The sequence below is a fragment of the Vigna unguiculata genome, chromosome 5, assembly GCF_004118075.2.
Source record: "Vigna unguiculata cultivar IT97K-499-35 chromosome 5, ASM411807v1, whole genome shotgun sequence".
In the NCBI taxonomy this organism is placed as follows: Eukaryota; Viridiplantae; Streptophyta; class Magnoliopsida; order Fabales; family Fabaceae; genus Vigna; species Vigna unguiculata.
The window spans coordinates 12,704,686-12,718,142 of record NC_040283.1 but is presented as its reverse complement, the minus strand read 5'-3'; the positions used below and the strand labels follow the sequence as shown (position 1 = coordinate 12,718,142).

General features: G+C 27.9%; 1 protein-coding gene across 1 annotated transcript; it reads right to left on the bottom strand.

Annotated features, from left to right (window-relative positions):
- Positions 1-5,067: 5,067 nt before the first annotated feature.
- LOC114182996 lies at positions 5,068-8,158 on the bottom strand. The gene is made up of 9 exons (XM_028069812.1): positions 8,038-8,158; positions 7,093-7,167; positions 6,932-6,997; positions 6,749-6,846; positions 6,612-6,649; positions 6,437-6,524; positions 5,997-6,335; positions 5,839-5,904; positions 5,068-5,362 (listed from the first exon to the last, which is right to left on the bottom strand). The coding sequence occupies exons 2-9, from the start codon at positions 7,151-7,153 to the stop codon at positions 5,210-5,212; spliced, it is 909 nt and encodes a 302-aa protein (XP_027925613.1). The 5' UTR covers positions 7,154-7,167; positions 8,038-8,158; the 3' UTR covers positions 5,068-5,209.
- Between the last annotated feature and the right edge of the window lie 5,299 nt (positions 8,159-13,457).

The window sequence follows — 13,457 nt, the reverse complement described above, 5'->3', positions numbered from 1 at the left end:
CTACAAAACATATACTCATTAATCACACATACACACACACACACACACACACACACACACACACACATATATATATATATATATATATATATATATATATATATATATATTCACCAATCAAGGTCATACCAACACTTAAGCACACTTAATCATCTATTAATAATCATACTATTAGGGAATTCAAACAACTAATCATGAGTGACGTATATCTCCCTCTGCAGACATCCAATTCAAATCTCCACCGTTCAAAGTGAAGAACAACATGTTGTGAACCACCTTACAAAATTTCACCTGAATCAGACGGTTAACGAACCAAGAAATGCATTTTACAAAAATTGCGCAGACCAGAAAAATCGGTGGCGCCTAACGACATAAAACTAGCACCCGACGATACCTGCTTCGCAAAAACATGAAAAATAGCGTTTTTCGATAACAAAACACCACACTCATCGCTTGGTAGATCTTTACTGCCAGATGGTTCTTAACAAAAACCTAGAAAATGGGCTGTTTTAACATGAGTCGCCTGACGACAGTTCACACGCCATCAGGCGGTGCATACAGTTCTTGAAAAATCCCATATTTTTTCGCACCCGTGAAGAACCCTAATTCCCAAATCTCATTCCATTCAATTACACACATAAAGTTACAGCCATTTGGTTTCTTCCCATGCATATTCATCCAGTACAATTATATAATTATAATTTCCTCATGGTTAAAACCCCCAAATTCATATTAACAGTTTCGGCCATAAACTCTAACATGAACCCTTCATGATTTGCAACCCATTCAATGATTCAAGTATCATAAAACACATTAATGATCAACGATTATACAAGATCACTCATTCAACATGCATAAGATACTTTCGCAACAACCCAAAATATCATAAAGTCCATAAAAATATCACACTACTATTCGTGCTGCCTGGCAGAAGCACGTGTCACGCTCATACATCGCCTGACGGGCCTTCAAAGCCGCCAAGCGATTTATGGGAATTTTCTAGAAACTCAAAACTAGTGGAAACAAATAGATAACACACAAATGGCATACACTAGACTCGAACCTAAGTCTTTTCAACATAATTAAGTACTCTTAACCATTTGAGCTAGTGCTCTTCCACATCATAAAAGCTAACATTAATTGTCATAAGGACTCATACTACCCACATTTATTAATTAATTATTTATTTATTTAATTAAATTTCTCGGGTCTTACAGGCTGCCCTTGTTTGAATATCAAACTTATATATGTTTAGTGTTATTCCTTGCTTAGGCCAGTGGCATGTGTCTTATATATCAAAATTGAAATTATTTGTTTTAATATTCTACTATATACAATCTAGTAGAAAAGGAGAATTGGAAGGTTAAATGAAAACTTTCTAGAACAATATTTTTTTGAGAATGAGAACGTATTAGATTACATATGTAAGCAACATGATTACTTCATGTCATTTAGGTCTATGGAACATTTTTTTAAACCAAGTTCTCATGTTATGTAGTAATGGATCAAAGTTGGATGAATGCAATTCGAATAAATTATGTAAGATATAACTGGGTTGTGATGAACATTATATTGAAGTGAAAAAAGTTATCAAGAAAATTATAAGTGAAAATTTTGAGCGTATATAGTCAAATTTATAGAGAAAGAGTCTTGTGAGATATAACTAGGTTATGTGCTTAAACCATTTTAATATTCTTCACTTTGTAAATTTTACCCTATGAGTTGAAATTGATCTCTCGTTTTCCGAAAATGTTTCTCACATATTGTTTAAGAGTTCTTAATCTTAGTCATATATTTAAACATAGGATAACCAATCAAATTAAGAGAATCAAAAGAGTCTTAATACATAAAAGAAATTCATTAATTGGATTAACTTCTTTTTCTCATATTACATAATATTGTGTGCAACTATCTAGCACATAATATATATATATATATATATATATATATATATATATATATATATATATATATATATATATATATATATATATATATATATATATATATATATATATATATATATATATATATAACGCAACCTAAATCGTGACGAGACGACGACAAAAGGATAAATGGTTGAAAAACAACGTTTGGAATCGACACCATAGTTTATTCGGAAAAACTATAAAAAAAACCATAAAATAAGACAAGGTCTGCGAAAATCGGATTTTAAGTTCGGGAGTCGATTACGCGTAGGAAATGTGTTAGCATCCTACAACATCTATCTTATGATTGTACCTTTAATTAAATATGAAAAATGAATGTGATTTTTCAAATGTGTATTTTCTCCAAAAATAAGAATAATAGAATGCATAAAATAAACAAAAATAAATTTTTATTTTTCAAACTTGATGAGGATTTACCTCACTCCTACGTATTTTCATTGAAAATGAAAAACCAGAGATTACATACCTCTAGGTTAAATTACTCTTTTGGTCCCTTTATTTGTCAAGAAATTTTAGTTTGGTCTTCAAATTTCTCGTTGTCTCAATTTGGTCCTCATTTTCTTAAAAATGATTCAATTTGATCTTCGCCGTTAGTTTGACCAAACAGTGTTAAAGTCAACGTCACGTGTCAATTTCTGATTTTTTGATTTTTTTGATTTTAATATTTTTTACACGTGTCATTTCATAGTTGTGCCACATGTCAAAGTGACTCAATTTGGTCCCTATATTTGTTTTTAGTTTCAATTTAGTCCCATTTTTTGTAAAAATGAAGTAATATTGTCCTTCCTTAAATTGACACTAAATTTACTTTTTTATAAATCTTATGGTGATATTCTTACGAAAATTAACGTTTTTATTAAATACTTCTATAAATATTTTAAATTAACTTTAAATTCTATACAAAACATTAGACTTTTGTTTTGTTTTGAACTTTAAATTTAGTTCCTAAACTTATGTGTGACAAGTTATTTAATTTTTAATTTTCACTAAACTTGATGCCTTTATATATGATGACAAAATTGTTAATTTTTGAAATTAAATTTGGGGTTTAACTTTATCTAATAATAAAACTAAAAAAAAACTTGTTTAAAAATATTTCAACAAATATTTAATAAAAATGTCAATTTTATTAAGAATATCATCATAAGTTGTATACAAAGATTAAATTGAGTGTCAATTTAAGGAGGGACAAACTGCTTTACTTTTACAAAAATTGAGACTAAATTGAAACTAAAAACAAATATAGGGACTAAATTGAGTCATTTTGACACGTGACACAACTGTGAAGTGACACGTGTAAAAGATAAAAAAAAATTCAAAAAAAATAAAAAAAACCAGAAACTGGCACGTGGCGTTGTATTTAACATTGTCTGGTCAAAATTAACAACGAGGACCAAATTGAGTCATTTTTAAGAAAATGAGGACCAAATTGAGACAACGAAAAACTTGAGGACCAAACTAAAATTTCTTGACAAATAGAAGAACCAAAAGAGTAATTTAACCAAAAAACTATTATGAAAATGTTTATGGAATATTTTGAATTTTTTGGGGAGTGCACTCGAGAAGGATTGACCTCGGTCTTACGTATCTCCATTCACAATGGAGAATCAGAGACTACATAATTTCTTATGAAAATAATATTGGAAAAATGCTTTTGGAATATTTTGGATTGTTTGGGAAGTGAACCCGACAAGGATTGACTTCGGTCCTATGTATCTCCTTTCACAATGGAGAATATAGTTCTTTAAAAAACATTTTGTAGATAGAAAAAAAATAATTTCTTTTTTTCTTTTTTAATTTTAGGGTTAAATAAGTTTTTGCTCCCTTAACTTTCAGTAAAAATTGAAATTAGTTATTCTTTGGAACTTTGAATCAATTTAGTCCACCATATTTAAAAATACGTGAATTTAGTCATTTTAACCAATTTTTGTTAAAGGACCAAAAACATATTTAACCCTTAATTTTAATATAATTTTTAAACAACTAAATTAAAAATATCCAAGGCGATTTAAAATATTAAAATAACCAAATTAGAAATGCATCTAAAACCAAATTAATTTTAGAATATTGGAATAACAAAATTAGAATTACATATAAGGTGGTTTTAAAGCCTTAAAGTAACTAAATTAAAAGTGTGTCTATACTGATTTTAAAATCTTAATAATAAAATCAGAAGTGCGTCTAAAGTTATTTTAAAATCTTGAAATAATCAAACTAGGAGTGCATATATAACGATTTAGAACTTAATACCTCTTAATAATTTTTTTTTTTTAATTTTGTTCAAAAGTTGAGATTGCTTACACTATATATATAGTAGACAAGAGGCCATCAGCTGAACTAATTATAAAAAATAATGCATGATGAATTTGATGATGTTGTATGCAACTTGCGTATCAACCATCTCTTTTATTGAAGTACGTTATGCATTTAAAACACTAACCTACTTAACTTAGGTATTTTGTTTTTATGTTAATAGCGTGCCAAGAATGTCAAATATGTAGACAATTTAATTGTCTTCTAATTATGATTGCTACGAATAATTGATAAAAAATTAACTAACCGTCAGACAATTCATGTTAATGATTAGCTCTTAATTAATTCTTGCAGTCGTCAAAAACTTTTGACAAATAACTGAAACAAGTTTTATTTCAAGGGATAGTTTTTCCAAGTTATATGAAGCGTTTCAAAAGTTAATTCATGATGTTTTGTTGTATAGTAAAATTTAACAATATATATTCTAAGATTAATCATGTTGCCAATGAATATTCATATAATAAATTTGTATGACAGCTATCCATTTCTATATATTTATTTCTTTCTCTCTTTCCTTCCATCTATGGGTGACAAAGCTCTTGAACATTCCACTATTTTTTTCTTCTTCAAGTTATATGTGTTGTTTTATACTATAATTGACTTAATTACAAGATGACAATGGAGTTTCTATTCACTTTACAATTTTTTTTCCCTTACACTTTAATGTAAAACGAATCTTCCTCACTTGATGGAGACGAGGGAGAAAAATAATGATTCCTCATTTTATATATATAAAAAGTACGCGAGGCCCAAAGGGGGAATTTAATATTTCATATGAATTTTATTATTATGTTATGAAAGCATCTACGTGAAGTGCATATATTAATTTATTATAATATGATCAAAGCATCTACATCAACTACAGTTACTAGGTCCCAACTTGGGAAATTCACAAAGGACTTCTCTTTTCTTTTGTTTTTTTTTTTTTTTGTTTTGGTTTGTGATTACTAAGCAGTCACAGATGTCTCCACAGCAAGGTTTCCAGGGTAAGCAACTTCTGATTTTATGTCATCTTCCCATAGCTCTGGCACAGCCTCTCTAAGGTTGTGGATGCTCTCTAATGCATAATCTGCTCCTTTAATTCTCTGAGATTTTCCAACCTGCAAGTTTTAATCAACAATTACAGGCTCATATCAGTTTCCCACACAATCAGGTTTGCCTTGTGGGGGCAACACACAAATATTCTTGCTTTTTATCTTTTTGGACCACTAACATCTACATTCAACTATATGGATTTTTCTTTTATCTACAAGACATTATGAAAATTCCACAAGTAAAACAAACATTATAAATCATGGAATGAAATAAGTTATGAGGATTTATGACGACTTTAAAATGAAAATACTAAAGACACTACACAGTTTTTGTTTGAAACGATTAGTCTTCTGATTTCAGGATATCATCACGGTTTTGTTTTTAAAAAGGATTTTAGTGAATGAAAAGAGGAAGAAATATTTAAACTGGTTTAGAAGGATGTAGGATTATTGGGTGCTTTTTTTTTGTTGTAATGTTGGATTCCTCTTCATGATTAGTTTGGCGGTGTTCCTACTACTGAACAAAATTGCTAATGACTTACCAGCACAGTGTGAAGACCCACACGTTTTCCAGCTTGTATGTTGCGGACACTGTCCTCAAAGAACAACTGAAAGTGACACATAGGAAAAACCAAAATGTGAGAAAAGAGTCAGCAAAACTAAGAATCTAGAGTGAAATATGATAATGGTTTTTTCTTACAGTTCTTTGGGGGTTAAGGTTGGCTATCTTGAGAGCCAACTCAATGGCATTTTCTGATGGTTTGCAAATAATTGGTGTCTTAGGCAAAATTGTGTTGGGATTGGGTTGAGAAAAGTGGGCAATGATGTCAAAGATTTGTGAGGCTCCAGCATCCTTTTTTGTGGTTGGATTGGTTGTGTTTGAAACCCCCACAAACTCAATGTCATCTTCATCATCAGAGACAGTGCTTTTATGGATGCGATTAAGCGTCTCAAAGCAAATGATTCCTTCAAAGCAGTCCTCTAATCCAAGCCTGCTAAGTGCCTTAACTGCATGGACTTTGTCTGAGTTTGTGAAGATCTGAAAAGGAAAACACAAAAAGAGTTCTCATCAGATTATTTTCATTTTTTATAGGTTGAATCTTGAGCAATTTGTATTTGGGTTAAACATAAGGAACTTACTAGTTTCCTATAGGGCAGGCTCAGCAAAAGGTTCCTCAGAACTGGGTCTGGTTTCAAGTTCTCATAAGGTAATCTTCCATGAACAAAACTGTAACAGCAAGAGTTTAAAAATCAGTATCACCACTACAAAACACGCAAAGATATCAAAAACACAAACAGAAAAAAGATCATGTACCTGTGATATTCATCATAGTCAAAGTCATATCCAATTGCCTGCATTGACAATGAAACAAAACAAACATAAGTTATCAAAGATTTCTGAATTCAACAGTCACTTCCAATTATGAGCAAGGAAAAGAAACTTAATCATACCCTTAAACCAGCCATAGTTGTTCCATAGTTCTTGTAAAGGAGGTTGGACAAATCATCAATTTTGCTTTTCTCTATGCCAAGCTTTTCCACCATGTAGTCTAGATCAATGGTACCACTCGTGTCAGCAACATCCATAAAGAGTAAACACATTACCGAGAACACTATTCGCAAAGAGACTCTCACCTTTAATATTTTGTCCACATGCTTTTGCAATACCAGTGCTTAGTGGGTACAAAGTATCATCTAAATCTGCAGCACAGAACAAGAGTTATAATCTTAATCACATCCAAATGTGGTTTCAGAATTTGTGGTTAATCGATGAACTTTCTCACGAGAAAACTCACCAAAAAGAAGGCAATCATATTTTGGTCTCTGGTTCTGTCTGAAGCGGTCCTCGTACTCCATTTCAGGCAGAAAACCTTAAAGAGACAACAAAAGGAAGTGAACACTGTGTTGCATGAAAACATGAACCAACCAAAATTTATATAGGGATTCGTTGTGATTCTCAGCCTACAAATGTTGATGGCTTCTCTTATTTTAAAAAAAAAAAATGCTCTTGTTTACTCGGATTAGCACTGATATAAGCTAAAGCATCATAAAGGAACACAATCATAGTATTGATCCAATCCATTGGAGATAAAGCTTTGTTAAGATTCTGAGTGGACAATCCACAACCAAGGAAATAGATTAATTTAAAAATAAATGTTGCAACAGTACCCCTTTGGGGGCACAGAATTTAAAGATACATGAGAGGGTTCATAAGTTTCCTTCAATTATTATAACCGTAAACAATGAAAAAAAATGAGGACCCTCAAGAAAAGAGGTCAATCATGAACAGCTGAAAGCCAAAAACCCATTATTATAATCGTTTGAACAGAGTTTCAGACACAGAAATTTTCTTTCCAAAGTGCTTAAACTTTTGGAGTCACACAATCACTCATTCATCAAACTTTCTGGATTCAACACTCAGTGTTTTATTTTAAGCCTGGGAATAAAGGGGGAAAAAGAAAGTTAAGACGTGTCCACATATTGACATCACCAAATAGATTGGTGCGTTCACAAAAACAGAGGTACGGTTCTCAATTCCGAACATTTGTTCATATGACAACGAATTTTGAGGATTCAAAAGGTCAAACCTCAGGTATGCACTCATGGTAATAAAGGGTCTTTGGTAGAGTGATTAAGAGGCCATGGTTTGGAAGGAATATGGGCAATGAGTGCAGAGTGAAACAGAAAAGTTTAGTGTTCTAAGAAAACATGCATAAGAAGAATTGAAGGAGTTGGCTTACCAGAAACAGAAAAAATGAATAGGGTGTGGATTAGGAAGAAGCAAAGCTCAGAGAGCAATATTGTAGTATAATGGTGTTGAAGGATGCAAGGAGAAGGGGGAGGAAAAAGCAAAGGCAATGATGAGTATTTATAGAAGCAGGTGCAAGGTATCACTATTATATTTATTCATTATTTATTGTTTATTATTTATGGAGAAAGCTGAGTAAATTGTATGTCTATTTCTAAATTTAAGTCAAATGTAAGAAATTGAGATTTGGCTTATCTCAAAGGACTGAACTTTACAAAATAAAGTTCAATAATAATAAATAATAATAGTTAATTATAAATTTAGTAGTTTAAAATAGTGATGAAAATTAATATAATTACTCGCAAAATATACAAAATTAATTATTACTTTCTAAATCGTATTTCTTTAAATATTTTCTTAGTTTATCATTTTTTAAATTAAACTAAAGTATACATTTACTGTAACTAATAAAGTCAATTTTTTCTAATTAAAATATTTAATATATTACTTCGCTTGATTAAGATGGAATTCAACTTGCAATATTAAATCACTTTTGAATATTCTTTAAAATTGGTTATACTCTATAATACATGAATGCTTCAAAAGTGATTCTATCGTCACCCGTTATTTCTTTTTTATCCTTTTCTTTACCGTCACTGATGTTATTAGTATGATTCATCTCCTAAATTATTTTTTAGTTTTCATACAATAATATTTTATTATAAAAAATTATTATAGAATTTTTATATTCATAATTATTACATGTTCATATACATAAATTATAATAGGATACTAACCTTGATCTATGAGAAATCTAATAAAAATGCGTTTTTCAATATTTGTTTTTTAATCTCTTCTTACGGATCTATCTCTTTGACTTGGATCTATCTCTTTGACTTCGTTATTCCTCTCACACCCTCTTTTTTTATGGTTTATTGTGAAAGAACCTTATGACCATAAAGAGAACTCTAATACTTTTTATAAACAAATTTTCATCAATTTGAGCTGAACTTTATTTTATCTTTATTTTATTTTATTACGACTTTTCATAATAACTAATTTATCTTTATATTTTATTAAATCATAATAAAATTCATCATAATATTTTAAATGAGTAACATAAGATAATTAATTCATCTATTAATTCTAAGATCATGGTGAGAAAAGCTGCTTTATACGCAAAATATATTTTTTCAAATATCACTTTCGAAAGTTATCTTATTTTTTAACTTTAATTATTTTTATTAGAAAGTGCACCTAATGTTTTTGAATTGATCTGACAAATAGTGATGTACTACAGAAATTTGTTAAGAAGATAAAAATTTATATTAGTGTAAAAATAAATAAGAGATATAAGTAGGGAATAAGTATTACTATTTATGGTGAGATGTTAAATTTATATATTTTCTATACAATAAATAAAAAATTTAAATTATTTGAAGATAATAACATAACATATCTTAAAAATATTAAATAATCAATTATTATACCATAATATTTTGAAGATATAACAAAATTTAAAATAAATTATTATATCACAAAATATTATCCGAAAATATTTCATAGATGGACGTAAAATACAAATATAGGAGAAAAGTTTATTAAATATTTGAAATTTTAAATAAATTTAATTGTTTTTCAATTAATTGTTAACTATGTTGCACGAAAAAAAAAAGATAAACTAATAAGTATAAACAAAATATTTTTAAATAAAAATTGAAATACCTATTTTCGGTTTTTTTTTATTTTAATTTTGGCAAAATGTATTTATTATTGTACTTTTCTTCTACTTTAAGTATGTACATACCTGTGTACACTTTATATTTTCTTCATTCACTGTGTACACACCTGTTTAATAAAAAAATATAATATATATATATATATATATATATATATATATATATATATATATATATAGATAGATAGATAGATAGATTCATATAAACACGTGCGAATATAAAGAAATCAACCTTCGTATTATTAAAGCATATTTACTTTTTTTCTACAACCTTTAATTAATAAAATAATATTAAACTGACGGGGAATGAGATAGGTATGTAAAATGACACATTGAATGAACATGCAAGTGTAGTATATATTTCTCCCTCTATAAATAATTCTTATGTGAGTTTCTTTAATTTTATTTTAAATAATTTGTTGTTTTAAAAGTTAAAGAATATTGTTTATTTTATTCCGTCGTGTTTTAATAATGATATCAAGCGAAAGATATTATATAACGAAGAAAATTTGTAATATTTAACAGTTTAAAAAAATACAATTTTGATATTTTTTCAAGAAAAAGAATCTGTTAGTAATAGAAAGAAGAAGAAAAAAGAATACGAGAAAACGAAAACTAAATTTTGTGTGTCTTATTAATAATAAAATAATATATTTATAAATACAAAATATAATCCAAAAATATTACATATCAAATAAATAATACAAATATTTAAATATTATATAAAATACTCAATCATATATGTAATTGCAACAAATAAATAGAAGTAACTATATTAATAACTGTAGCAAATAAAATTAATTTATAATATATTCACAACTCTTGTATAATTGTTTTCCATTTTCAAATTTTTAAAAGACTGTTGATTTAATTCACAACTTTTGCTTACATTTATTTTTATTTAATCAAAGCAAATATTACCTATTCATTTCATGTAAGATAAAATAATAAAAAATAAACATATATAAAATTGATGATTAAATAAGAATTACAGATCATATAAATTATGAAAACTAAAATCAAAGAAATATATATATATATATATATATATATATATATATATATATATATATATATATATATATATATATATATATTTATAAGAAGACTATGATATCATAAAATGCTTTGTTTACAAAAATAATAATAATAATAATAATTAACACATATTTTGTACTAGATGAAAAACATGTAAAAGTGTTTATAGTATCCATTCTATGTTAAAAAGCCATAAAAAAAAATCTTTTGAGTTTCTTGAGAAAGAATTGATGTGTATATTTTCCCATGATCTTGCCATAAGTGCAATAAGAAACAAATATGAGGTGCATAAAAAAGTTTCTTTAGTTCTTTTGATCCTTTCAGCTTTTGTTTGGGTGATATGGAGCATGTACACGCAATAAAGGGTGAAAAAGATGGTAATTAATTATATCATGCATCACCATATTTTGTCCACAATTTTTTTTTCTACCATAGCTTTGGTGGCACCGCCATAACACATGGTCACAAACCAACCTCTTCAATATTCTTCATTATTGGGACACTGTATCATTTTATTTAACAATCTTAGCCATAATCACTTTTTTTTATTTACAATAATCTATTAACCAAAAGGGCATTCACCCTTTTGTGTTGGACTCTTTTTTTACCTAATTATATCAGCTAGAGGGTAATGAGTGTTGGGACATTAGGACAAACACAGTTGCATACAGCTCAATATTAACATCAACATCTAATTAATTTGGGGTGATGGATATCAAAGACTAGTTCGTTGAATGCAATTTTTTTTAACTTTTATCTGTTTTTGGTTTTGAAAATTTTCAACGTCTCTAATCTGGTTTCATTCTTAATTTTAAGTATTTTATGATAAATTTATGTGTCAATCAGAAGACCAACATTAAGCAAATATAAATGAAGTCAATAATATATTTATTTTGTACTTTTATAGATTAAATCAGATGTAATTAATAATTTATTTTTTATATTTATACCTTTTGATTTATTATGATTTCTATATTTTTTTTATTCGGTTGATTTTTATATTTTTTAAAATGACTCAATTAATTTTTTATTTTTTCAATATAAAAAGAATCTGATGTGATTATTATACTAAATTGATATTTAACGCTATTTGGAAGTATCATATCTAAAATATGAGTCTATTATATATTAAAATTTGGTTATATCATGTTGAAAGTCTCACATTTAGAGATAAAACAATTTTATAATATATAAATGGAATGCATGACTTATCTTACAAATCAATTTTATAAAATTAAATTAGACTTAAAGTCCAGCTGAGGTATATCAAAATTAAAGACGTTTTATGATAGAAGTTGATCTAAATTAGTGATTAAATCATTAAATTATTATCTTTCATTAATATGTGGTAGATCTAGAATTCAATTAAGAAATTGATGATTAGACTAAATCTATAGATATTTTATAATCAAGGTACTAAAATTATGAAAAAGAAAAATGGCAATAAAAGTAAAAAGGAACCAAGATTTGAGTTTAATCATGATCTTTTTACTATGTTTATGGGTTATGGTAAATTTGTTTGAGCTATGTGTTTTGTAGGAATTAAAAATAGATGTTGGGGAATTATAGGATCTAAAAATAGTTATATTTTGGGAAGATATTTTGTGGCATTTTTGTGAAAATGGAAAGATGTGTTTGTTCCTTACATATGACTATGAATCTGGATTGTTCTGGATGGTTGATACACGTAAGTGAAGCTTTAAATATTAGGAAACAGCTTACAGCTAATAGAGGCACTACCTTTGTGTCCTTTATACTAAAGACAAAAGTTACGGTTTGTGTTCTGATTAATGAACAACATCCTCTGTATATTTCTCATGCACATGACACGATCTAATCGAATCATTCACCACATTTTTTTTCTATTTTTATTACCACATCTTCATTTTTAAATATATGGTCGGTAAATCTTTTCGCTTTCTTTAGCCTCTCAATGCACAGTACAGTAATGTCATCGTGATTCATGTACCTTAATATGTTCTTACACTCTTTTTCTTTATCTTTCTCTCAATCACACACCCACAAATGTTTTTCGTACAGTTGAAGATAATATTAATCAGTGTGATTTATAGGATCAGAAGTGTTTCAACCAATCAAGAAAGTTAAGGTTGTAATGAAAAATATAGGAAAAATATGAGGATAATTTACTTTTTAAAAAACAAAAACTCTTTTTTTTTTCTTTTTCTAGAAGGGGTGGGTTCGTAATCTCTCACATATTTTCTTCGTGATAGTATATAGTACCATGATTTCATCTCATGATAGATGGTACGTAGGAAGAATATCTTGAAAATAATTCAATGCATATGAATCACTAACTTGAATATCTCTTATCCCTCAATTGAATTACCTCTGAGCCCTCAACTCTTCAGTTACTGCATCACTATCACCTAACAAGTCAAGGATGAACCTAGCTAGTAAAGGAAAATCAAAATATCCAATTTCGTTTTGTGGAAGAGAAGTTCAATCATATGAATTCAAGACAGCTGTTTCTCAGTTTATCTCCTTCCTTTTTAATGATATATATATATATATATATATATATATATATATATATATATATATATATATATATATATATATATATATATATATATATATATATTTTAAATTGTTATAAAATTGTTTTAAAATTTTAT

Coding starts and splice junctions, on each gene's coding strand:
- LOC114182996 (XM_028069812.1), bottom strand. CDS start 7,153: ATGGAGTACGAGGACCGCTTCAGACAGAACCAGAGACCAAAATATGAT. Junction 6,525..6,611: donor GACTATGATGAATATCACAG/GTACATGATCTT, acceptor TTGCTGTTACAG/TTTTGTTCATGGAAGATTAC. Junction 6,336..6,436: donor GCCTGCCCTATAGGAAACTA/GTAAGTTCCTTA, acceptor TTTCCTTTTCAG/ATCTTCACAAACTCAGACAA.